The 27,664-nt window shown below is 36.6% G+C and overlaps 3 protein-coding genes and 1 long non-coding RNA gene across 4 annotated transcripts; all 4 read left to right on the forward strand.

Annotated features, from left to right (window-relative positions):
* Positions 1–551: 551 nt before the first annotated feature.
* Positions 552–2,195, forward strand: LOC133824614 (uncharacterized). Its single transcript, XM_062257557.1, has 2 exons — positions 552–888; positions 1,006–2,195. Exons 1-2 carry the CDS (start codon positions 552–554, stop codon positions 2,193–2,195), a joined length of 1,527 nt encoding a protein of 508 aa, XP_062113541.1.
* A 123-nt stretch (positions 2,196–2,318) lies between these two features.
* LOC133824616 (uncharacterized) lies at positions 2,319–2,972 on the forward strand. Its single transcript, XM_062257559.1, has one exon. The coding sequence runs from the start codon at positions 2,319–2,321 to the stop codon at positions 2,970–2,972; it is 654 nt and encodes a 217-aa protein (XP_062113543.1).
* A 6,510-nt stretch (positions 2,973–9,482) lies between these two features.
* LOC133822937 (uncharacterized) lies at positions 9,483–13,231 on the forward strand. The gene is made up of 9 exons (XM_062255414.1): positions 9,483–9,690; positions 9,780–9,997; positions 10,224–10,338; positions 10,645–10,734; positions 10,964–11,137; positions 11,243–11,362; positions 12,066–12,176; positions 12,826–12,907; positions 13,003–13,231. Exons 1-9 carry the CDS (start codon positions 9,541–9,543, stop codon positions 13,059–13,061), a joined length of 1,119 nt encoding a protein of 372 aa, XP_062111398.1. The 5' UTR covers positions 9,483–9,540; the 3' UTR covers positions 13,062–13,231.
* Positions 13,232–13,765: 534 nt separating this feature from the next.
* On the forward strand, positions 13,766–15,629 carry LOC133821239 (uncharacterized). The gene is made up of 2 exons (XR_009887401.1): positions 13,766–14,093; positions 15,127–15,629. It is a non-coding gene; the product is annotated as an uncharacterized LOC133821239 (long non-coding RNA).
* Positions 15,630–27,664: the final 12,035 nt, after the last annotated feature.

Here is a 27,664-nt window from a genome sequence, read left to right on the forward strand (position 1 = left end):
TTATGGGTGTCTTGTGTAATAGTTTAAATAGAATTTTGGAACTACTATACACTAAAAAATCTGTGAAAAGTAATAATTTTATGTTGAGATGACGAATTTTTGAATGATTTTCGTGATTTAAGTCACTGTGTTCACACTTTGTTCACACATTATTCACTCTTTGTTCACACTTGGTTCACATTTTCGCAATTTAGGTCACTGCGTTCACACTTTGTTCACACATTATTCACACTTTGTTCACACATGATTCATACTTGGTTCAGACTTGGTTCACGAGTACTTAACACATGATTCACATTTGGTTCACATATGATTCACACTTGGTTTCACACATAATTCACACTGGGTTCACACACAGTTCACACATGCTTGCTTCACACATTTATTTCTTGTTTCTTTTGGCTAGTTTTACCTAATAACCTTTGGATTTCGAACCTTTTGTCATATGTTATACAGGTCAAACACATATAAATATTGTGGTGTTATATAATGGATCATGGGAACAAGTTTTGAACGAAGGTTGGTCATTTAGTGCTAAACAAAGCAAGGGTATGAAGGTGCCAAAGACTATCACTTACAATAGTCTTGTTGATCAATTGTATACTTTAATCGGAGCTGACAAGTCTCGTATTGATCTTGACTTAAATGTAATCTATCATTTTGGAAGTAAAGGTATCCCTCCATCTTTGATTAGTAATGATGATGATGTTGCTTTTTTTCTTGATGAGATAGGAACATCTATCAATCATCGGACACCCCTATGTGTGTCTACTATAGAGAAGAGAAGTAATGATCCTTTGGTTACTAAAACACGTGAGTTGTATACTATTCCTCCAGTTGAAACCAAAGTGAATGATGATTTTTGCATTGATGGCAATGAAGACAGTTGTGATGATGATAATAATGATGCAGATGGCAATGAAGACAGTTGTGATGGTGATAATAATGATGCAGATGGCAATGAAGACAGTTGTGATGATGATAATAATGATGCATTAAGCTTAGATGATAATGAAAATATTGATAGGTCTACCTGCAATGATGTACTTGTGAAGCATAATTTACAACAGTCAACCTCCAATGAAGTATTGAAGAGCCATGATTCCTCAAATAATAGAGGTCGTAAAGTAAGACAGGTTGGTGAAGATAATCTATGGAGTACTCCACTTTTGTTGAATCAAGGGGAAAAAGGCTCTACTTCAGCCTCAACAGCTCAATTACTGACATCTTCTTCGAGTATGAATTCGTGGGAAATAAAAGAGGGTCAAATATTTGAGAACAAGCAAGAGTTGAAGATGAAACTCCATCTTTATGCATTAAAGAAAAACTTTGAGTTTAAAGTAAAGAAGTCTGCGAAAAATATATGGTGTACAGTATGTGTTGATGATAAATGCAAATGGAGGTTGAGGGCTACAAAATTGGTTAATTCCAATATGTTCGAGGTTCGTAAATTTTTCGGTGAACACACATGCTCATTGGATGTTCGACATAAAGATCACCGTCAGGCATCCCCATGGCTTATTGGACATGTCATAAGGAGAAAATTTGAGGGTGATGATGTTAATTACAAGCCAAGGTCAATTGTAAAAGATGTGAGTTTATCATATGGAGTTCATATGAGCTATGCTAAAGCTTGGAGGTGTCGAGAGCATGCATTGGCTTACATAAGAGGTACACCAGAATCATCATTTCAGAAACTTCCCTCATTTCTATACATGATGGAGCAAAAAAATCCTGGAACTGTTACTAATTTGCAGATGGACAATGAAGGTAGGTTCAAATATTGCTTCATGGCCTTAGGTGTTTCTATAATGGGGTTTAAAACATATATTCGCCCAGTTATATGTGTAGATGGAACCTTCTTGACTACTCGGTGTGGAGGTACTTTGTTATGTGCCATGGGACAAGATGCTAACAAGCAAATATATCCAATTGCATTTTCAGTAGTTGACTCAGAGAATAATGACTCATGGTTGTATTTTCTACTGAGGTTGAAGGAAGCGATTGGTGAAGTGGAGAATCTAGTATTCGTGTCTGATAGACATACTAGTATAGCAAGTGCCTTGACTAAAAATTTTCCTGAGGCACACCACGGTGCTTGTATACATCATGTTAGCATGAATATCCGTGCGAAGTTCAAAACTGACCATTGCCATGAAGAATTCTTCCTTGCAGCGAAAGCTTATAGAAAGTGAGATTTTTTACGCCATTTTGAGAAGATTAAATTCAAAGATCTTGCAATTGCTCAATACTTAGAGAATCAAGTGGGTTTTGAAAAGTGGGCTCGTTCTTTCTTTCCTGGTCATCGATATAATTTAATGACTACAGGTATTGCCGAAAGCTGGAACAATGTCATTGCTGAGGCACGTGGGTGGCCAATTACTTGTCTCATGGAATTTATGAGGCACACTTTACAAAAATGGTTTTTCGAGCGTCGAACTGCAGCATCAGCAGCTACAAGTCCTCTTGCCACAGAAGTGGAAGCTGATTTGCGAAAGTTAGCAGACAAGTCCACTACCTCGTTCTCTTTTCCGTCTAGTCAGTATGAAATAACAGTATTGGATGGTGATCTTGATGGAGATGTCGACCTGAGGAGGAAAACATGTAGTTGTAGAAGATTTGATTTGACAGGTCTTCCTTGTGAACACGCTCTAGCTAGTGCTCGAGATCGTGGCATTAGTCCATATAGTTTATGCTCCAGATTCTACACAGTTGAAGCGTGGTTGTCATCCTATGGTGGATCTGTATATACGCTGGGTAATGAAGAATCTTGGGTGATACCAAATGACATAGGAAGTATGATGATAGCTCCTCCTTTAGTGAAGCAGAAGGCTGGTCGTCCAAAGAAGAAACGACGTTTATCAAAGGGTGAGAAGAATAGCAAACAACATAGATGTAGTAGATGTGGTGTCCTGGGCCACAATCGAGTGACGTGCACCACTGTTTGTCCCCCGCCGTCTAGACATGCTTAGTTTGTACTTTTATTGTTTTACTTTGTACTCTTTAATTGCGGAATTTGAATTTTTAGATTGGTTCAATAATACGACTTTTTGTGTTAAAGTTTGTTGTTTTGGACACACCTAATTCATATTCACACATAATTCACACCTAATTCACACATAGTTCACACATTATTCACACATATTTCACACGCAGTTCACACATAATTCACACCTGGTTCACACCTAATTCACACATAGTTCACACATAGTTCAATCCCGATTCACACATATTTCAATCCTGATTCACACTTAATTCACACATAACTTAATAAGATAAAAGTGACAAAGATTTATCCATTCCACTATTAAGATGAAATAAACGAAGTCATTCAATACCATTTAATTTGATGAAGTTGACATATTTCTTCATACATTCAAAAGTAAGATACATATATTTAAATAAAAGACAACTATGGTTGTAAGTTATGGTAAAACAAATCTACACAAGTCTTTTTTCTAAAGAAATCCATGTTGTCGTCATTTACTTCGGATAGCGGTTTTTTGGCTAGCAAGTACTCCAGATGTTTGATGACATATACCCCACAATCTCCACTGCAAAGGAAATACAGTTTTTTAATTATTGGAAGACCATATTGATTATTGGAAGACCAAAGTTTTTTAATATAAATATGGTTAATAGAGTTATACCTAGTTTTGGTCTGTGGCACTTTTTCTGTGCCAAGTCTTGTGAACTCAAAACGCACTTTCTTTGCTTGTAGTTGGACATCTTTCCTATGGCTTAACAGCCCACTGGATTGAATTAGAAATGGTAGCATTTTTCCCCATCTGCTCATTTTATTCTCAAACTCCTTGTTGGAGACCACAGTGATATCAGAGTCATAAGCTTTTATAAGACAGCTTGTCAATGATATCTCTAACAACACCCAATGTGTCCCAAAAAAATTAATTGGGGTAAACACTTCGTCAATGTCTTTCCAACTCCTTTTGAAATTGTTATCATCACCTACCAAGTAATCAAGCACTTCTTGTGGCCAAATGTAGCTTGATTTGATTTTCTTCTTGTTGAATTGTTCCCAATGTGGTTCGAAGAACTGTTGGAACATAGAATCCACGATGGTGAATCTTTCGGAGTAAGTCTTCTTGTAAGTGTACACTCATTCTTTCATCAACCCTAAAGCTGCATCAATGTGATGCATGCCAAATATTATAAGTATATATACATTCAAATTATATATATATTAATAAAAAAATTATTTCAGTAGTCTTACCAGTCCGTCCAACCATGTACGTGGTGTAAGTAGCTGAATAAACCATTTCGCAGTGCACGAACCAGCCAAGAGAGAAATAGGCTTATCATTCTTTTTTAAACCAATTACCCATTTCTTAAAACGTCTCATTTGCTTTTCGTCATATGGCTGTAGGGGATTAATTTCACAAGGATCAGTTACAATTGTCTTTGCTTTCTTTTTCTTCTTAGTTGGATCAGTAAGCTCGGAACCAAAAATTCTTTTCGTTGGAACCCTTCTTCTCTTGAATTCCACCCCAGCCATATCTCCAGGAGATACCACCTTACAGCTAGGGCTATCTTCTCCAACAACGTGCTCCATAATAAATGTTCGGTGTGGTGAAGCAAGATGCTCATCTGATAATGAATCCTCAGAATCACTACCTTTACGTTGCGAGAGCACTAATTCAATTAGATAATCCAACTTCTCCTCCATTCTTTGTTGGTTACTTTTCAAAGTGTCAATATCAGCTAACAACTTTTCATGGTGGGTGCTAATTGGAGTTGGTATCTCTTTCTTATCTTGCTCGTGACGATGCCCATCTGCTACATCGGGCTTTGTGGGAGATTCCTCACGTTCTTCCCCTTCAAAATCCAATTCCACATCATCGTCTACAAAGCTAATAACACGTCCCATGAGTAGTTCATCTGGTCCTTGAATAATAGAGTCATGAAATTCTTTCTCTTCAGGTCTTGGATTGAGCGTGGCCTTCACAAGATTCTGCAACAAAATAATAAATTAATAAGGTATAAACATTACTTATAAATCACAAACTCAAATAAAATCTTAATGACTTACACTTTTTTTCTTAAATACACCTTCAATATCTTTCTCTTTTAGCATTTTATGCGCTGACCAGCTAAGCATTCTTGGAAAGGCAAGGGGTTGTTGATCAGCAAATGCAGAGAACTTTGTGAAAATTTCATAGGCCCAATATTGCAGAGCAATGTCATAACCATAAATTGTGTACTGAGGTGCTGGTCTTTTTCTCTTTTGCTCAACATTCTTCAAGTATTTATTCCTTAGCCTTTCCATATCTTTTGTCAAGCCGAATAATGTCTTCTCGTACGATAATCTCCCCCAAGGATAGTTGAAGAAGTCATCTTCATTTTCCACCATGGAAAGGACATCAATAAAGCATTTCTTCTTTGGTTCACTAGGTAATAAAAGAGAGTCTACCAAAAAACATAGGCCTAATTTCCATACGTCTTCTTTCACATCGCACCTTTTGAATCCATTTTCCAACTCTTCAGAAGACAAACATTCTTTATTGTTCAAGTATGTCTGGAGAAGTCTTTTACTCTTGGTCATTTCTTTATACTTTGCCTGATCCGGAGAAATTCCACAATTCAATCCAGTGATCAAACCAAATTCACTAATTCCAAACCTTGTATTCTGACCACAAATATTAAAATTCAAGCAGTATTCGTTCTTTCCTCTACCAACAACTCTCCTAAGAAGTAACTGGTGAATAATAACTCCAGAATATTGTAGAGGCGGAGCTAAGAAGAATTGCTTGAATGGTGACTGTTTCGCTCATTCCAACAAGTCAAATGTCGTGAACTTCGCTATTATTGTACTCATAATGCTCCCTCCCCTATACGCAGCCTTTGCTGGATAATGCCTTTCAGTAGGAAGCATGAGGAGTGACATCTGAAAAGGTAAATTAAATAAGCGCTTAATACATAACTCAGATATATTCACATAGTTCACACATAGTTCAATCCCGATTCACACATATTTCAATCCTGATTCACACTTAATTCACACCCAATTCACACATAACTTAATAAGATAAAAGTGACAAAGATTTATCCATTCCACATTTAAACAACTTTTACAACAAGAGTAAAAATATATATTTTCGGTAATACATTTGTGGGGTCATATAAAAATTTACTATTGAGGTACATTTTATATACACTAGTTTAGAAACTCTACAACAACCATATCACACCAAAACCAAAATACCAAACACTGCAGCAATGACAAGTAAAGAAAACACAGGGGAGTTCAGAGCATAAAGGTCTCCTAAGTTCATTTTGCTAGTCTTGCCATCTCAATTCGCTATTCTCAAAGAGTTACAGAGCTTCTCTTCTCTCTTTTTCTTTATTCTCTACCTTTTTCACCAGCCATCTACCGTACAAGTTTTCCATAACTCAGCCAATCATTTGCATCAGAGGTGTAATGATTAAAACACATCAGAAATTGATTGCCAAACCAATTCTGCAGCCCCACGTGTACCAACTGCAAATTCTAGTTGTCACCTTAATTTTAAACCACCTTTTCTCCACTGTTGAGTTGTTTGCTTTGCCATAAATATATATCAGAACATGTGGTCTGAATATGATTATTATCCTCAACAATATTGCTCAAGACAATTGTTTGGACACTGTGAGATATTAACACATATTCTAAATATTTTTCACTCACTGTTGCTTTCCCATTGGCTGCAATTGCAGAATCAAATGCAACTCTGACCAGCATTGCCATAAGCTATGTCTTACTCTTGACCACTTAGTACATATGGTAACTAATGTGAGAGACATCCTTAAATAACAGTTATTATAACTAAAACAAGTCTAATCATAGTGCATACCCCACAACAACCAGAATATTATTTCCTCAAAAGATCCCAAAATACAGTCCCATTCCTCATTCTAGTCAACCTTTTCTTGGTTATATTAAAGAAATATATGTATATATATATTCATGATTTCAGCCAAGGCCATACCATAATACACATCACTTGGAAATTATTTCAACACTTCAAAATAAGACAGTACAATTTGATATTGACAGTATGTACAAGTTTCTCATCATACTCTTGCCTCACTATAAGGAAATAAGTCTAATAATGGCTTATTATAATCAAGAAAAGGTTCAAGAATCACTTTTAATAGGGTTAGTTAGTGTAGTTTCTTTTTATAATTCACACATTATTCACCATAAGTTCAGAACATGGTTCACACACCATTCACACCAAATTCACACATCATTCTCACATTGTTCACCATAATTTCAAAACATGGTTCGCACATCGTTCACACACTATTCACACCAAATTCACACACTATTCACACTAAAATCACACATGGTTCACACCAACTTCACTTCATACATGGTTCACACCACAATCACACATGGTTCACACCAATTTCACACATTGTTCACACTGAAATTACATATGGTTCACAACAACTTCACTTCACACATGGTTCACACTAAATTCACACCACAATCACACATGGTTCACACCAATTTCACACATTGTTCACACTGAAATTACATATGGTTCACAATAACTTCACTTCACACCAAATTCACACTAAATTCACTCCTTATTTCCCAATTAAAACATGCCTCAAGTAGTTAGAAATTTAACCAAAATACAAATTCAAAATAAACAAAGGAGTCATAATAACAACAAGGGATCCCAACAACAATACCTTGGGCTAGGGTATCAGGCTTGCAAGGGGAGTGTGGGGTCTTAGGTGTTGTAAACCTTGGGCTCCGGCGACGTAGGCTCGACGATATGGCTGAAATGTGGGTGGGTTCGGCGTCGAGACCAAGCGGAGGGGATGGGTTCGAGACCAAGAGTGTAAAAGGGGTTGGTGGCTGTGGAGATGATGACGCAAGTGGGAGGAGGGACGAGGTGGGTGCTGGCCGGAGTACCACCGCAGCTTCGACGAGAATAAATCTGGGTTTGGGAGGGAGGGTTTTCAATGGACGGGAAGGGGGAAGAGAAACTGAAAGAGTTTTATTTGTTTAACAAAAGGGGTAATTTTGTCTTAAAGAGTTAAAAATGTGAAAAACTTTAACTAAGGGTTAGAGTTATAAATATATGGCTGAATAGGGTTAGTTCATGGAGTTACCCATGGTTTTTTGGTGCACATCCAAAAAAGAGGCTTACTGGCGCACGCTTTTGTCTTTTTAGCAGGAGAAGTATTTTTGGCCATTTTTTTATTACTGTGTACATGTAGTTATTTAAAATATTATCCAAATTTTAAAAAAAAAATCCAAATAATCTACGGTGCCGAAACATGTTGTTTTTCACACATATAAAAAAAAAAATCATGTCTCCAACAAACTATTTAAACTTTATTGATAACACGATAAATTATTCAAAATTTCTCAAAAATTTATAAAATACTTTAAATAACTACAATATACATAATCATAAAAAAAAATTTGCTAAAAAATAATTCTGAGCATAGAACTAGAGAGAGGGTGTATCCGAGAACTAATTTTTCTTCTATATAATAAGTATGTAGATAACGGAAATTCTTGGTTTTAACAGTTTTTTTATCTTTTTAAAATTAACTTTAACGGAATATTCTTATATTTAACAGAATATTATTATATTTAACCGTAGTTTGTAAATACTTAAACTTAAATAAAATAAAATAAAATAATTAAAATAGGAAATTTTTGAGATATTTTACAATAATAATTATTTAAAAATAATAAATAATTAAACAAATTAAAATATAATATTTTTCAGATCTTTTACAATGATAGTTGTTTTAAAATAATAAATAATTAAACAAATTAAAAAATGATATTTTACAATGATAATTATTTAAAAATAATAAAATTTTTATAACTTAAATAAAATTTAATTAAACTTAAACTCAATAATATCATATTAAACATATAATATAATCTATTGTTAATTAGCAACAAATTGTTTTTTTTTTTAAAAAAACTAGCAAAAAACTTAAATTTAAAATATACTTATAATATTTAAAATTATAGTAAACATATAGTATATAATCTCTTGTTATCACTCCAAAATTCAAAAATTATAACAAACATAAACTTAAACAAAAATAAATAAATTATTTAATTAAAATATGATATTTATTTCAAAATTTATATGACATTAATAAAAATAATTAATAAATTCTATAAATAAAACTAAAAAACGTGAATATTGGGCGTTGCTTGTATATAGTGATTATACATAAATATGTTTTAGAATTTTATTTTAGAAAAAAAATTTAAAATCTTATTTTAAAATAATAGAAATATATTTTGGGAAAAAGTCCGTACAATTAATTAAAAAACAAAAGATAATTGATTATTTTGTAAAATTTTCCCACCTATCCTACCCCAAGAAGCTATTATTATTTATCACTGTAACAATTATTATTTAAAAATAAAATCAAAGTTGGTTTTGTTGAAATAATTTAAAATAATAATAATTAAAAAAAATTATTAAAAACCAACCCCAATCCAATAGTCAAATACGTTTCGCAGTAGCCGGAGGAAGAGGAACCCAATTGGAAATGGAGGACGACGAAGAAAATCCGCCACTTGCAGTTGAAATTGACCAATCCACAGGGCCTTATACCAACGGTCAACCCTTAAACGACGACGCAGAGGTCTCCGTCGGGGTCACCGTCATCACCGGCTATCTGGGTGCTGGTAAATCCACTGTAAGCTTACACCCCATTCCCACTCTGCTTCTCTCTATACTCATTCACTCGTTGTTTTAAGAAATATTGATTTATTCTTCTGGGCTCAGCTGGTTAATCATATATTGAACTCCAACCATGGAAAAAAGATTGCTGTGATTTTGAATGAGTTTGGTGAAGAAATTGGTGTGGAAAGAGCAATGATTAATGAAGGAGATGGAGGAGCACTTATTGAAGAATGGATTGAGCTTGCAAATGGGTGTATTTGTTGTACTGTCAAACATAGTTTGGTTCAAGCTCTGGAGCAACTTGTCCAGAGGAAGGAAAGGTATTAAAGAACATAAACTCCTTATTGTATGGAGATGGAGTATGTTTTCATTTGTGGGTTTCTTCTTTTAAGCCTTGATTGATTACATAAATGAATACACAGAGTGAAAGCAACATTTTTTTACCGTTATACGGCTCTTCCCATTTTATTTCATAGCTCGACTTGGGTATGCTGTTCATTGTCATTCATGTAAGGATACTCACTCTTATTATTGAATTGTTTGTAGACTTGATCATATATTGCTGGAGACTACTGGGCTAGCGAATCCGGCTCCTCTTGCATCTGTTCTATGGTTGGATGATCAGCTGGAATCCTCGGTCAAGCTTGACTCAATTATCACTGTAAGTTCTGGTATAGATTCTTTTTTGAAATGTATACAAAATATTACATGTGGTTCGTAACTTGCTTATACCAACTTAACACGGTTACATGTCTATCTAAATTCTAACCACTTAGATGAAATGCTTGGTTAGATTTTCTTTCTTCATGTGATTACGCTTTATTTACAGTAATTGTCACTTGCGACTAACTGAAGTGGTAAGGTAGGTGTGTATGGGCGGTGTGGGTTTCACATCTATGTAAAGTATATTATCAAACAAAATAATAGTACCTATATCATATCTATTTTTTGTTTCTTCATTGTATAGGTTGTTGATGCCAAAAACCTCCGGTTTCAGCTGAATGAGCGTTGCAGTTCATCTTCATTTGCTGAAGCATTTTCTCAAATTGCATTTGCGGTACTCGTATTATTCCTACAGTTTTGCATATGATTATTCCTGATTTCACAATGACCAAGTGTTTGATCATTGCTGCAACTCTATTACGCCTCTGGTGGTCTGTTATTTGCATCCTTACATATTTCTTTTTCCCCACAGCAATGCTAGCTCATGGTTCTGTGATTTCATATGGAATTATAGGTGCATGCTGCTTATTCTGGAGCCTTATTAGTTTTGTTGTTCTGTGTAGGATGTTGTAATTCTTAACAAAGTTGATTTGGTTTCTCCAGAGGGGTCTGGGGGTGTTTTGGATGAACTGGAGAAGGAGATACACAACATTAACGCACTTGCTTGTATTATTCCTACAGTTCGTTGTCAAGTTGATCTGTCCAAAATATTGGACTGCCGGGCCTATGATGCTACAGTTAGTTTCTATATCTCAATCTGCTCGATAAATAATTCATCTTCACTTCATACAAAACTCATCTTCAGTTATCAAAAACTAATTTTGCTAAATTTACCTTCTCAGCACAACACTCGATTAGAAGGACTATTGGATGGAAGTCATGCTCTATTAACACAAAGTCTTCATGACAGTGCTGTGCGAACCTTGTGCATTTCTGAGCACCAGCAAGTTGATCTTGATAAGGTGGTCATTTTGTTAAATTACTAACACATACATTTTAGATAACTTGATTTTTATTAGTAGGCCTTTTCTTTACTTTTTTCCCTATTGCTTCTTAAAACAGTTACCGTTCTTTTTTAGTACCAATGCAGCATGGTCAAAGTCAGACAGTGAAATTATGTTAGTAGATGGTTTTAATTTTTTGGACGACTTAAAATGTGAGTTTAAAATGGAATGAGCTAATAAGGAGTCCCATTAAAATTGGATATGAATTTATTTTTGTTAAAACACAGATTCTCAAGCAAGTTATCACCAAGTCACTATTACAACTTGCAAATACTATTCTAATTAGTGCTTTGCTGTGAATCACTTGTTTGAATTAGTCATTCGCTGAAGTTTCTGGATATCTCATAGTATATTTTAACTTTTCAACAAGTCTAACAGCTTTTACATGACCTTTTCCCCTTGCAATTAGAATTTGGAAAATTGAAAAACTTGTCATCATGCACTGCAAAATATTGGAAGCTTAAGTAAACTACTAGCTTATCCGCACTATCCTTTGCAGAAAAAGCATATATCCATATTTCTTATGAAAAAGTAAACATAATTTATTAAGGAATTCTGTAATATATAGGTATAATGTGTTAATTACCTCTCCTTAATCTCAAAATTATTATGTCACTAAATGTTTTACTTATTGGTGCCTAATGAAAAAATGATTTTGAAGGTTCGCCTATGGATTGAGGAGATTCTTTGGGATAAGAAATATGGAATGGATGTATATCGTTGCAAAGGGGTTTTGAGAGTCAAAAATTCCCATCAGCTTCATACTTTGCAGGTAAATATTCATACTGAATGCCACCAACTGCATTTGCAGATAAATTTCACCTGTCTCCCTATATTTGTATTTAAAACTACTCTTTTGGTGGTCTGTCTTTGTTGTGCCATATATATTATTTTGGTTGGTGCTGCAATAATTTTGTGACAGAGGGTCATTGTCAACTTCGTATTCACTGCATTGTAGATATAACATAATTTGGTGAATTATTAGAACACTTGACGCAGTGTGAAGAGAAGTGAGAACAACAATACTGAAGATTAATGCTTCTTAGTCCATGCTTCATTAATATATGTAGATTTGGATTGTTCATTGGCTAACTTTGACTCACGTTTAGATAGTGGGATTGGATGAAAAAATATGATAGAATATGGAAGAATGAGTGAGTAGGAAAAAAACAAATTGGATGTAAAGTTGTAATTTCTTTTTCTTACTATTAGGGGATTATTCAAATTATTGGAGTAGTTCTTTTCTCAAAATCCTCTCTAATTACATAACAAAATCATTTGATAAAAATTCATTTTTATTCAATCCAACCAATCCTACTCTCTAAACGTGGCCTTAAATTTTGAATTATGATACTCATTATCTCTTTCTTGTGTGTGTATTATTGGTATATATTACACATGAAATGTTTTTTTTTTGGCAGGCTGTGAAGGAAATATATGAGATTGTTCCAGCACGTGATTGGAAGATTGAAGAAACTCGGATGAACAAGATAGTTTTTATAGGTATTAATCAGCTCATGCTGTTTACTTTTCCTTTCTTTTCAACCAAATCTTATTTTTTATTTGGTATTCATTTTACTTTTGATATATTTACGCAGGTCATAATTTGAATGAAGGTGTTCTTGCGGATTCTTTTAGAGATACTGCAACTTTTTAAACCATGAAACTTGCACAGTTTCTCTAGACAGACATTTGAAGAATTTTGTTTCAGTAAATATTTTTTATGTATTAATAGCATCGTTGAGATAATCCTCCTTTTTCGTACTTTTAAGTAAAGTTTCATTTTGAATCATATAGATAATTAATAGAAGAAAAATATTATTTTAATTTATGTATAATGTATTTATAATGTTTGTTGTTATTTAATATGAATTTATATCTAAGTTAGATTAAGTAATAAAAATTATAATATGTTTTCTTGATAAAATTTTAGTAAAAATTAAGATTATGTATTATATATTATTATTATAATAATATTTTACAATATTTGAATTTATATTAATATATATAATTATTATATTGAAACTTTATAAAAATTAGTATTATGTATTATATATTATTATAATAATGATATTTTATAATATTTGAATTTTTAGTTTTGTATTAAATATTATTATAATAACAATATTTTATAATATTTTGAATTTATATTAATATAATTATTAAATATTTATTTTACCAAAATTTTGTAATCCATTAAAATTGTGTATTATATATTATTATTATAATAATAATATTTTTTAACATTTGAATTTATATTAATATATTGAATATATTATTATTACAATGATATTTTATAATATTTAAATTTATATAAATATAATTACTAAATATTTATTTTAACGTATTTTTAATGGGAAATTTGCTATTATATACTAAAAAATTAAATAAGTTAAAAAATTAAACCAAAAAAATAAATATAGGAAAGTTATCCTACTTTTTCAATTTCTTCTCCAAAGTACCCCTCACTTTTCAACTTCTCCCCATTTTCTCTAACTCTCTCCTCTCTCCTCCTTCTCTAACTCCCTTCTCTCTCTCTCTCTTGCTCTCTCTCTCTTAGACAAAAAAAAACCACCACGGCTTGCAGTCAGCCGGCCCTCCACCCACCACGACCTCAGCTAGAGCTCAGCCGGACCTCCCACACACTCAACCGACCTCCACATTCATTTTTCTCACCCAAAAGCAATGGGTAAGTGTTTTTTATGCAAAATATTGTTGGCTTTTGTTATATTTTGTGTAAGTTGTATGGATCTGCACATTGTTGATTGTATTTTGTCTATTTTGCGTTCTGAAATGAAAGTAGACTATGCTCCGTTTTCTGCGTTTTTTTCTGGGTTTTTCGTTTTTTTGCGATTTTTGAACGATAAATTGCGATTTTGTACGATTTCTACCAAAGTCAGAGGTTAGGGATGAAACTATGCGACATTTGAACGATGCCATTGCGATTTTGTGCGATGTTATGTGTAGCAAAAACTAAGTATTTGTGGGCGATTTGTGGGCGACTTTATCTGTGTGCGATACTTGTGCGATGCCTGTGCGATATCATTGCGATTTTGTTTGTATTAATTTTGTCCAAAATTTCTTGCGATAGTTGTGCGATGTTTTGCGATATTGAACGATATGTGTGCGATTTTAAATTTGTACGACTTTATTTGTACCTTTTTCTGATTTTAAATTTTTTTGTTTGTGACACATTCAACTGTATTTGTGCCTGTATTGTATGATGGTGTTTGGGCTGTCGAGGGTTTCAACTGGGTATTCAATTCTCCAACAAGATGTTGATGTTTGACATTGACACTACTCTGGAAAAGTTGCGTGAAGTTTTGTATGAAGAGTTGGATGTGGATCATTTGGTGTATGAACTGAAATTAGAAGTCTGTTACATGTACATGAAGTCTGTTACATTTGGGCGATATTGTGCGATTATTTAGGGAAATAATGATAGTTTATAGCATTTGTGTTGTTTTGCGATATTGAGCAATATTGAGCGATATTGAGCTATTTGAGCGACAGTCAAGGTACTCATAGTTTTAGCGATCTTTGTGCGATGTTTGTGCGATTATATTGGATAGGTTTTGCGATTTTAATTTAAAAACCTTATACATTTTTTCTACGATTCATTGCGATGTTTGTGCGATTCATAGTTGTAGTTTTGCGAGTTTTTGCGAGTTCTTTTGCGACATTTGTGCGATTAATAATAATTCCTATTTTTAAAAATGCAGATGGCTCCAGAGCTCGTTCTCCCATTGTCCGAGCATTTTCCAGGGCGTATCACCTACAGAGAGAACAGGTACTTCAGTGCTATAAAGGATAAGTTCGAAGCCTTTAAGTTGACTGATAAGGTGAAGGAAAGTCCCTTCGGATCTTTTTGGAATGCCAGTATTCTTCAATTCTCCGGGGTGATTGTGCATCAACTGTTATTGAGGAAAAAGAAGGTCAGTGAAGTTAAAAATGATGAAGTGTGGTTTTACGTGGGTAAAACGGAAGCCAGATTTGGGAGGTCTGAGTTCAGTTTGATCACAGGCCTAAAGATGAGCGGTGGCCCCTCGACAGCAGAATTGAATACATGTAACAGACTTCTAATTTGTACGATATTGAACGATATGTGTGCGATTTTAAATTTGTACGACTTTATTTGTACTTTTTTCTGATTTGAAAGCACTTGGTGCCTTTCATGTACATGTAACAAACTTCTAATTTCAGTTCATACACCAAAGGATCCACATCCAACTCTTCATACAAAACTTCACGCAACTTTTCCAGAGTAGTGTCAATGTCAAACATCAACGTCTTACTTGTTGGGAAATTGAATACCCAGTTGAAACCCTCGACAGCCCAAACACCATCATACAATACAGGCACAAATACAGTTGAATGTGTCACAAACAAAAAAATTTAAAATCAGAAAAAGGTACAAATAAAGTCGTACAAATTTAAAATCGCACACATATCGTTCAATATCGCAAAAACATCGCACAAAGTCGCAAAACTATCGCAAGAAATTTTGGACAAAATTAATACAAACAAAATCGCAATGATATCGCACAGGCATCGCACAAGTATCGCACACAGATAAAGTCGCCCACAAATCGCCCAAAAATACTTAGTTTTTGCCACACATAACATCGCACAAAATCGCAATGGCATCGTTCAAATGTCGCATAGTTTCATCCCTAACCTCTGACTTTGGTAGAAATCGCACAAAATCGCAATTTATCGTTCAAAAATCGCAAAAAAACGAAAAAACCCAGAAAAAATGCAGAAAACGGATCATAGTCTACTTTCATACAACTTACACTAAATATAACAAAAGCCAACAATATTTTGCATAAAAAACACTTACCCATTGCTTTTGGGTGAGAAAAATGAATGTGGAGGTCGGTTGAGTGTGTGGGAGGTCCGGCTGAGCTCTAGCTGAGGTCGTGGTGGGTGGAGGTCCGGCTGACTGCAAGCCGTGGTGGTTTTTTTGGTCTGAGAGAGAGAGAGCAAGAGAGAGAGAGAGAAGGGAGTTAGAGAAGGAGGAGAGAGGAGGGAGTTAGAGAAAATAGGGGGAAGTTGAAAAGTGAGGGGTAATTTGGGGAAGAAATTGAAAAAATAGGATAACTTTTCCATGTTTATTTTTTGGGTTTAATTTTTTAGCATATAATAGCAAATTTCCCTTTTTAATTTGTGTTAGAAGGTGTTGTGAAAAATATATAATATGCTTGCAAGTACACAAATCGAACTAGTAGTAAAGTAGTCTAAAGACTAATATTGTCCCATAAGGATTAAAATCAATTAAATAAGTTAATTCCAGCAAATACTAAATCCTAACTTAATCTAAGCAATCAATTTCGAAAGATAATAATAACTTAAAATAAAATATGAATTTTAAAGAACGAATAATTAAACAAGAATAAACTTAAGATAAGAACAATTGTTAAGGTTTCAACTTCACTCTCTAACAATTCTAATCCTAATCATTAATGTGTCTAATTCAATCCAATATTTTCAACAACCTAGAGCATTATTTTATCTCTATACCATCTCTAAGTGATAACTAGCATGTATCTCTATACGGCCAATTATCCCTACCTTCATTAAGTTCCACCCTAGAAACAATTCTAAACATTTCACCTCTCGATTTCACAATCTAGAACTATTTTGGCTACCTAGATCTATGCATTTCTCTCGATCTCACACAATCTAAGTTGTTCTCCCCACTGTCGGATTGTTTAAATGTTTCACTCTCGAGTAATAATTCTCACAATCTAAATATAGCCCTAATTATAATAATATGCTGCAAAAACAATATAAAAATCACAGTTATAGCAACGATGATTAAAAGTAGAACACAAGAACAATATTGGACTAAATTAAACTTTGCATTAAATCATAGAAATAGAATCATATCAAGAGATCCGTCTACACTCTAACAAACAAGAAAACTAGCCACACATAATGTAGTTTATAATCTCAAACATATTGTAATTATGCAGAAAATCAAGAAATAAAGAAAAACTAAAGAACTTCGTTGATATGGCTTTGATTTACTTATTAGATCTTCCACAATGAGTCTCCTCTTCCAAATGTGTTTCTCTTTCTTTTTATATGTGTTTTGGTCATGCCCTAGCCTCTGGAAAAGCCCTTGACCCATTTCCCCACGATTTTGAATAAAAACGTGTGAAAAAGCACATTTTCCGAATTTTTTGGCGCAACAGGCGATGCATTGCTGGACAACAGACGACGTGTATTGCCATATAACAGATGACGTGTCACCTGGGCTTTTTCCTAGGTGCATTTTTTTTATCTTTTGGCGATTTGTCGCCTCTAAGAAAGCGACGTAACACCTCCTTCACTGACTTGAACACCCAAAAATAATGCACAAAACACCCAATTATTCAATTCCTGCACACTCGAGGCAAACTCATCAAATCTAAACAAAAACTTAAAGAAAACAAACCATTTTAAGGACAAAAGACAATATTCGAGTGCATAAAATCCACACTCATCACACCCCCAAACTTAAATGGTTGCTTGTCCTCAAGCAAACGAGACTTTCAATAATTGCAAACCATTATCAAAACAACGAATTCTCAAAACAACTAAAATGAACATCACCTAATTTGTACAAAAAAAAAAAAACTAAAACAACCAAATCGAGAATGTTCACTTAGACTCAAGGCATAACATCTCAAATTACTAAGTCTCTTTCGACCACTCAATATGTGAATCAAAACAAATGACTAGAATTTTAACAAATCAATACTCAACGATTAATATCATCATCTCATCATGTGCAAATCATCTACAATAATCTCAAACAAATATGTAGCTCATGTGCATCGAGACCAAATAATGAATAAATTACATAATCAAACAACCATAAGCTTACTTGTTCAACTTATCTCCACTAATGTAAATCAAGTATCATGTAAATCAAAAGGACTTTATTTGGCTTACAATGTTAGGCTCGGGTAAATGGTGGATGAAAATGATACATTTATACTTACTTTTACACTATAAACTCACAAAACAACTAACTTTACAATATAAAATTTTCCTTTCCCAAAACATTGTCTTTAACTTTTATCATGTGCTTCTTATTTTCCCCAATGAGTTACAACTCTCCCAAACTCATTTCAACATTTTTTTTCAAAGATATTCATATCTTTTTTTTGTAAAATCTACATTTGGCAATTTAAGATTTGACAAATATTTTTGATTTAGTGTGTTTATTTTCAGTTTTATAAAGAAAAATATCATTGATTTTATTGCTATTAATTTATGATATTTCTTATTTATTAGGTTTGTATTTTTGGTAAGAATAAAGTCTCCTTATTTTCATATCTTTTCAGACTTTATTTTCTTTCCAAATTTAACTAATTGATTCTCTGTTTTGTAGCTAACCGAATATATCTCTAAACAGCTCTCAATCAGCCAAGAATGGGCAACTACTCAAAGTTAGTCAAAGGATGAACTTAACCATGAATAAGTCCAGATTCGAAAAATTTTGCAACTACATAATCTTTGTCTATTCCTACGATTTCGGCTGCATTGATTGTGATTGAAAGTTGTTGACGCGGTTTTTCGCCAACAGTGTATTAAGAAATAATAAGGCAGATTAGTGCTTAATAGTTGTAATGCCCCGAATTCTCCGATGTGTTTAACGGCGTGAATAGTAGGCCGGGAGGACCATACTCGCTTGATTATGTTATTAATTGATAAATGCATGTATATGTTGATTATATTATGATATGATGTGAAGTGCATGCATGTGAGTCCATATTTCTAATCATAGGGGTGTGATGGTAATTTGGCCCGTTGAGTGTAAATTGATTATTTGTACGCATGTTGGTGATATATCTTGAGACCACATTATGATGTGGGTTTGTTCGAGCCATTTGGCATGAGACGATCGGGGAATGTTAATTATCGGTTTGGTCATAACAGGCTTAAGCTCGGGGCTCGGGGTGAGTCTCGGGGTGTTTTAATGATTAGAGTGTTACTAGGCATTAAAGGGTAATGGGATATGAGTTATTGGTGTTTGAGGATTTTGAGATTAGCGGGAATTGGGAAGCGTTAATTATAATTAATGGGATAGGCGAAAAGTACCAATTTTACCCCTAGAGTAGCTTGGAAGGCTTTAGATGACACAAGGGAAATTTGGTCATTTTAGGGGTGGATATATGAGACTCTTATGACTGTAGAAGGTGGTAGAATAAACAGAACAAAAACAGGGGTTTGCCTCTTCCATTCCCGTACATCATCTTCTTCACTTCTCTTTTGTGGGTTTTGAGTTCTTGGTGGAGATTCAATCAAGGGAGATTGAAGGGCTGGGTTGGAGCACTTGTTTAGCTTGTGTGGGAGGTTTAAAGCTAGTCTCAAGGTGAGTTTTGGCCATTTATCACAGTTGGTACTCTGTTTTACCTTTGGTTTTTAATTCATGATTTTTGATGTGGGAAGTGTGAATCAAAGGGGGTTTTAGTGTTAGTTTGATTGGGGTTTGATGAGAGTGAGCTAAGGGTGTTGTTTGGGGGTTCAATTACATGTGTTGGAAGAGGTGTTATGGAGGTTTGAAGGTCTGGTTTGAGAAGAAATCGCACAGAGGTAAATCTGGTTCGTGCGTGGGTGTTCTAGCTGGTCTGGGCTGGGCGCCGCGGTGCAGCAGGGGTGCGCCGCGACCCTTGGGGTCTGTCAGGAGGGAGCCCTTCTGTCTGAAGGGCGCGGCGCGGCGCAGCAGGGGAGGGCCGCGGCCCTTAAGGCCAATTTTGCTAAAATGTGGTTTTTGAGCTTGGGGATTCGAACCATAGGCCTCGGGGTTGAACCTACTACCCGGTTGAGTAGTGTTTGATGTCCCGGAGGTTAGGTTTTGGTTTGGGAACCTTTTATTATTCATTTTATTGATGGAATCCCATAATTTGGTTATGACTAGGTAACCGCTAAACGACCAAAAGGTCGATCGTTCTCAGGGTCACTCTTTTATTTGTTCTAGCTCGGAACCTGGAGGTAAGAAAACTGCACCCCAAGTGAGACATGCATGGATGTTTGTAAGGCATGTTGATTGTGTAATATGGACATGGATTGAACATGGAATGCTTAGCATATGTTGTTCACTTGTGCATAGCACTGACTTATTAGTCAGGTTTGGCAAAGGTGCTAGTATCAACTGTGAAGCCGTGATTTATTAGTCAGGTTCGGCAATGGTACTGGGCACTAGTCACGTTGCACTGACTTGATAGTCAGAAATGGCAAAGGTGTTAGTATCAGCTGTGAAGCTGTGACTTACTAGTCAAGTTCGGCAGTGATACTGGACACTGGTCACATAGCGCTGATTTATTAGTCAGAACGGCCATAGCGTGGATCACGCAAGCCAACAGAGATTAGATCTAATCGACTATTAGCATTGAATGGCTCAAAGAGCATTAATGCCAGACCGACCCCGAGGGTCGATGAATGAAATAAGCGCTTGGAGGCTAGTGGCTTACCTAGCAGCCACTCTCCCCCGCTAAAATCATGTGACGTTTACTTATTGGTTTGAAAGCTTAACGTTCAATGTGATTATAATGATAATCATTTGATAATGTTTATGAAAAGTATTATGTTTTCTTGCTGGGCTTTGGCTCATGGGTGCTATGTGGTGCAGGTAAAGGGAAAGAAAAGCTCACCTAGCCTTGAGTGGAGAGATGATGTGGTGATGTGTACATATGCGGCCGCTTGACCACCACGGCCAAGGAGTTCTCAGAGGAACTAGGGGGTTTACCCTATTTTTGCCGCTTAGGTCGGCAGGATTGTAAATCTAAAACAGTAATGACCATTTTGTACTGAGAACCACTTGTAAATGTTTTGTTTAGCTCTGCAGAGCAGTTTGTAATAAAAATCTCCATTTCCTTTTTATTGGTTTTATGCCTTAACCTGTTAATTACACTTAGAGCACGTTTTTGACCAAAGGACTCAGGTAGTGAGTCAAATTTCCGGTCCACCGTTCACCGTAACTGTTCTGGGGTAGCCAGGGCGTTACAATAGTAAACCGTAATGAATAATAATATGAATTCACTCAAGAACACAGAACTTTTACGTAGTTTAGTGGTTAAAATCCACCTAGTCCACGAGTCAATATTATTACTGTTTCTCTCTATATTTTGGCAGAGTTTTGGTATTATAGAATAGTGATCATTTTTCTGTCCAATATTCCCAATATTTATAAGGGAATTCCATGGACAGGTTTGGGTAACCACGTGAGTCAAGCACGCATTTACATAATAATTATATTTAATATAAATAATTCTCATTTATATTGGGATATGATTTGATAATACAATAAACAGGTTCCTTCTATCTCAGATAATTAATATGATAGCCTGGTCATAAATAAACGTATAAAGGGATCCCGAGTCTTTGGGGATCCGCGGGTATGCAATATACTAGAATTACCACGAGCTGGATATCTCCTCCAAGCTCATGCTTCAACAGCTATTAAAATTATGAGCTCGCGCTTCACAGCCATTGCATCCGTAGTTCGGGATAAACTTAGGACGCCTTACACCACGTATGACCACTATGACTCTTGAGTTGTCCACGTGGATAAAATCAGATATCATTCTCGGCTATTTCTCCGTATATTTATCTTCCAGCTGTACTCGAGCTGAGTGCATGGACTCATGCTAAAATCATGGTACAACATTTGCCCCCCCGCCCAAGCTCCTGCTCATGTATGATGTCATCACTTTTTGACCTACATAGTGGGGGCTTTTAGACTTCTGTCACATAAAACCACGCCTGCCTACTACTCGAGTACTGGACACATGGTGTACTGCAATTGGCGTCTGTTCGGGTTTCGAGGACTGCAATAATTGTCTTATCAACTTTTTGCCGCTGTTTGGTCTATTTAATCTTGGCCCTTGGATCTTGAACTAACCCAATTGGATGGCCAAAATTAATTTTCACAATTTATGTATAAATAGGATGGCGAAATTTCAAACTTCACCACCTTTGCATTTAAAAATTTCCTTTTTTTGAACTTCCAAACTTCCCTTCTTTCCCAGAATCCCCAAAATTGTTCATCTTGCCCAAACATTCAGAAGCTTTCCTGGAGCTTCCCGTTGCCGAGTCTACATCTTACCATCGACGAACACACTTCCTGTAAGTATCTCATTCTTTGGTTTGAAGATTTTTTTCCTCTCTTTTTTTATCCAATGGAATTTATGTTCTTAACCATGTTCATCTGCAACACTTATTGTAGTTACTGGTAGGCTATTTTTGAATCTTCATAGGGAATAGGTTTCGATTTTAAATTCCATAAGTGAAACCGAATAAGAAGGTATTCATAAAACTGGGTAATTTTATAGGTCAATCTGGGGTAGTTCTAATCTCAAATAGGTTTAGGAAATACCTATTTGGGGCATAAGAAATCGTAAGGTTTCTAGGTTTAAAAACCAGGTGGCTTAAGGGTTACAATTCCTTAAGCGGTTTTGCACAAAATTTCTTTTCAGAGGAAAGTAGTGGCATACTGTTTCTGACACACGGATCCCTAAATATCATAGGACTATTAAGAAACCGAGGCGCGTGGCCTAGGACATCGCGGGGCATCACGCGAAGGGGCTAAGGCTAACTTTAGCCCGTAGAACCAAAGTAACCCGTTTCGTTCTCCATACTATCGCGTCATAGTTTTAGATCATCTTAGGTCGCCTACTAACTAGGTCGTTTTGTCATTAGGTATTCTGATGGCTCCTCAAAAGAAGAACGTTCCAAAGAAGAATGCCTCGAGCTCATCCTCCCAACAGAAGAACAAGGGGAAGCAGGCCGCCCACGAATCTCACATCTGCCACTTTGGTCCGTTGGTGGAGAAGGAACTCGTGGTCGATCCCAACGAGTACTTCAAGGCTGAGCGTATCATCTCCAAGATCACGACCTAGGGGAGAGTGAATAAAATTATGTTGAGCCACAACATAGAGGTCGGAGCTGGAACTCTCCTCATCTGACCTGCATTCAAAGGGGAAAGGAGTTGTTCCCCTCTCCAAGACAACTATGTGGCTTGGAGTGATGAGCACCTGAAGGCTGGGGCCTTCCTTCCCCTGGACCAGTACTTTGCGGATTTCTCGAATTACGTGAAGCTGGCTCCATTCTAGATCCACCCCAAATTCGTATAGACTTTTGGCGAGGCTGAAGTACTTGTTCCTGAAACACGAGTGGGATGTCCCCACCCCGACAGACATATTGTACTTTTTCTGCTTCAAGGCAAGACCCGACTAGAGGGGACGCGGTGACAGATTCTACTACCTCACGCGATTCCCTAACTTCGCCTCCATCATTGAGCTCCCTAGCCATCCAAACGATTATAAAGATTTATTCTTTATGTCGAATGGCTTTAGAAACTGCGAACACCATTACTTCAACTAACCTCATAAGTCTTCTATCGTTGTAAATTCAGCTCGTGAATTTTTGTTCCTTTTAAGATATATATTTTTTGTACATGTATTGATTGAATTTGTTTCTCTTACAGCCATATATGCGAGGATGAAAAAGTTTATGACCCTCGGGGGTCAGTACGAAAAATTATCCAGACTTCCCCCCAGGCGAAAAGGACTATTGCCAGGTCATGAGCGATGCCACCATGTTGGCATGCAAGCTGATCGGAGAGGGCCAGACATTAGCTCTGAGGACCGGGGCTCCACTCCCAACCATCCCCGAGCTTCCCGCTCCTCGCGAGGCCTTATCGGTCTGGAGGAAAACGAGGAGGAAGAGGCCGAGGTGCCTCTTGTGCGAAAAAGACAGGTTCCCGAGGCTGTCCAGGAACCCGATCCAGATCAAGTTGTGTCAGGGGCAGCAGCCGGCCCCTCTGGCCAAGGTAATCCATACCCCTTTAGGGAATTAGATAGGGATGTTGCCGATTTTAGGTTAGTTCGATATAATCCGAATTAGCTCGTCCATCGTTATCCTTCAAACCCGGATCTAAATATAATCCTGCTCCAGTGCGTAGACCACCTAGTGGTACGCCATGACAATAGTTACCCTAGGGGCACAATCGTAGTTGACAACATCCTAAATTTAAGATCTGCCAATTTTGAATAATACGGGACAAACCGTAGGTCCTGGCCTTCTCTGCTCCAGGGTGCATTTGCCCCTGGGTTCAGACAATATGTAGATGAGTCCAGCCCCGAGGAAGAACCTAAACCCCTTAGGATCCAAGAAGTATTAACTGTAGATTCCCCTTCTCGTCCATTAGTTCCGAGGCCGGAGGTGGTTCCTATCCCGGTCAAAACACTCGAGCTAGTGATAATAGACTCCTCCCCCAACCCGAAGGGTAGGATCTTTGTTTTCTTTCTTTATAAATGCTTTTTGAAACATTATTTTTGTGAACTAACTCATTTTATTCTTTTTAGGCGAAGAGATGGAACAACTAGGAGCTCCCGACCTACGAACTGCCTTTCAGGCTAGGAAGGCTGGTGCGGGCCCTGTTGTGAAGAGGCTCAGGGTGGTGAAAAGACCACTCCTACAGCGGGGAATACCTCAAAGTCCTCAACTAAGGTCAAGGACACGAGCTCAACTCATGAGCCAGCTCCGGTGAATGTTGCTATCGAGCTATTCCCCCCCCCCCCCCCCCCCCCTTGAGAGATGCTCCCACTTCCTCAAGTCATTCAGGCCGAGGCTCCCACTGTCCGAATACCAGTGGATCCTAAGGACTTGGAGAGGATCCCTGAGGCCTTTCAGGGAATAATATATGAGACGACGTCTCATATGGTGGGCCACACGTACAAAGCTAGCGTGAGGGACTTGAGGACTATTGAGGAGCGCAGCCCGTAGAACGTCTTCGAGTCTGCTATGGGATGAATCTCACTGTAAGTTTTCTCAAATCTGGATGATGATTTTTTTTTTTTTTATATTTTTGCTGAGTTCTAACTTGATTTGTTATTTTGCAGTCCATCCTGGCCCAATACCGCAGTATAACTTGGGCTCGGATCAGGAACGATGAGCTCTGGGCCGAGCTGGACACTGCCAGAGCTGCCTTGAATGCTACCAAGGAAAGTGAGGAGGCCGCTAAAGCTACCTTGATAGCTGCTCAAAAGAATGAGCAAGCTGCCAAGGCTGCTGTCACCACCTCCCAAGAAAATGAGCAGGCAGCAAAAATTGCATTATCTGCCTCACAAGCTCAGACCGTTGAAGCTCAGGTCGAGATTGGTGAGCTTAAAGCAAGACTACTCAAGGCCGACATCAAAGCCAAGGAGGAAAGGGCGGCATCATCATCATCCATGGAGGAGATGCTATACCAGTGTTGGGTTTTCAACCAAGACGGGAACTTCTCTTTTATGGAGCCCGGGTTGTGGGACCCGTACCTTGCTAAATTCAAGGTTTGGCTTCTGCAAGAGCCCTCGGAGATGGGTGATGCCTCTAGAGCCATGGAGGGAGATGGCGAGGAGGTCATCTCTTTGGGGCGAGTTAAAGGAGCCCAATGATCTCCTCTGTATTTGTTTTTCTTTGTAATTATTTAACATATTTTTTATATTAAACAATTGCATTTGGGCTTAGTTCGAGGTTTTTTCTCCTCGTGTAATTTATTGTCTTTATTTCGATATATATCTATCTTTTGATCCACTTATCTTTCCTTTATTATCTCTCATGCTTATGAATCCTTAGACTTGTACATTCGAGATTTTAGGAATTGATTTTTAGATCGAGATAGATTTTATCGAGCTTGGTTATATCCAAGTTTTTGTTTGATTATTTGCATCATACCTGTTAAGAATCAAGCCTCAAACCTGGTTAGATCCAGGGTTTTGTAATGATTTAAACTTAGTTCCATTTAGGTTCATTGAAAACTCGAGCTTAAAAAAGCCCTTGAATAATCAATTTTCCCAAATTTCCAAGTTTTTTTCCTAGTTATGTCTAGGGTTTTAAATGATTTAAACTTAGTTTGCGCTAGGTTTATTGAACACTCGAGCTTTACAAAGCCGTTGTGTTGACGCTGTTTTTCGTCAACTTAAATCGCAGAGCAATTAAACAACGTAAACTATGAAGCGAATGAATAAAGAAGAAAAACAAGAGGGTTTTTATGCGGTTCAACAGTTAATTCTGCCTAATCCACGAGTCTATGTTATTAAGACTTGGAGTTTTCTGGAAATTCTTCAGAGATAATTTACCTAGAGCTTTCTCTCAAGAAATCAGAAATCCCCTCCTTTACAAGTGGTCATTCCTCCTCTATTCATAGGGGAGGTTACAGAGTTCATTCCCACATATTTTGGGAAGATATTCTGTATATCAATTCAAATAATGACATTAAATGCAATATCTCCTATATACATGGAAATGTCCCATAAGAATCGGGAACAGATAACAGACTATAAATGGTATCCTTTAAATATTGGGATTATACAACAATAAATATGTTCACACGTAATGGGCTATCCCAAGCGACTCATCAGGTCTTCGAGATCAGCAATCGGCATTATGACTGTCATGACTTATTGAACTGTTACGAACTTGCCACCCCACTTCAAGACAGGCTCGGAGTTGATAGATACTGTCGAAGCTATCACACTCGAGCTTGCACTTCCCAAGCTCGGACTGTTTTAACTGAAGACAATCAGTAACAGATGTATCCCAATGTTGTGCCATTTCGAACTTAGAAATTATCCCAAGGTTACACATCTTTGAGGTCGTTGTTTTACTTCAGAGATTTTACAGCTGGACCATACAATGTTTTCATACATTTCGAGCTCACACTTGACGAGCCCAGTTTTCAAGGTCATAACCTCTGGTCTCAAAATCTGGGTGTAACATTTTGCCCCCTCAAAAGTATCAGTTCAAATCCTATGAGAAGGAAACTTTTGAACTGCTCCTCTTGGAAACTGTACCATAAAAAAAACTCGAGTGTGGACACGCGTCAGCTGGGTATTGGCCAATCAAAGTACTTGAGTGCCTTGGAAACCTGCCCATGTTCGTTCGCCTGCCAACTTTATGGTACCATCTTCTCATTTGTCCCTGGCCGTCGGATCAGATACGGAATCTGGCCAATGGCCCAGATTAATTCGTCTTTTTACATTCTCAGGGGTCTATAAATATATCCTCATTCGTCTTCCCCTTTTTACTTTCACGTTCAAGCTTTCAGAGAAGAAAGAAGAAAAAACCAGAAACTTCTTTGCCCAGGTCTTGCATGTTCTCCAAGCCAAGAAGGCACATCAACGTTGGCCTCTTTGATTCCATGAGATTGTCTTTGCAACTGCTTATTCGGTCATCAATCTCTCTATTTTCGCCGACTGCATTGTGTAAGTCTCTGTTCATAGC

The sequence above is a fragment of the Humulus lupulus genome, chromosome 3, assembly GCF_963169125.1.
Source record: "Humulus lupulus chromosome 3, drHumLupu1.1, whole genome shotgun sequence".
NCBI lineage: Eukaryota > Viridiplantae > Streptophyta > Magnoliopsida > Rosales > Cannabaceae > Humulus > Humulus lupulus.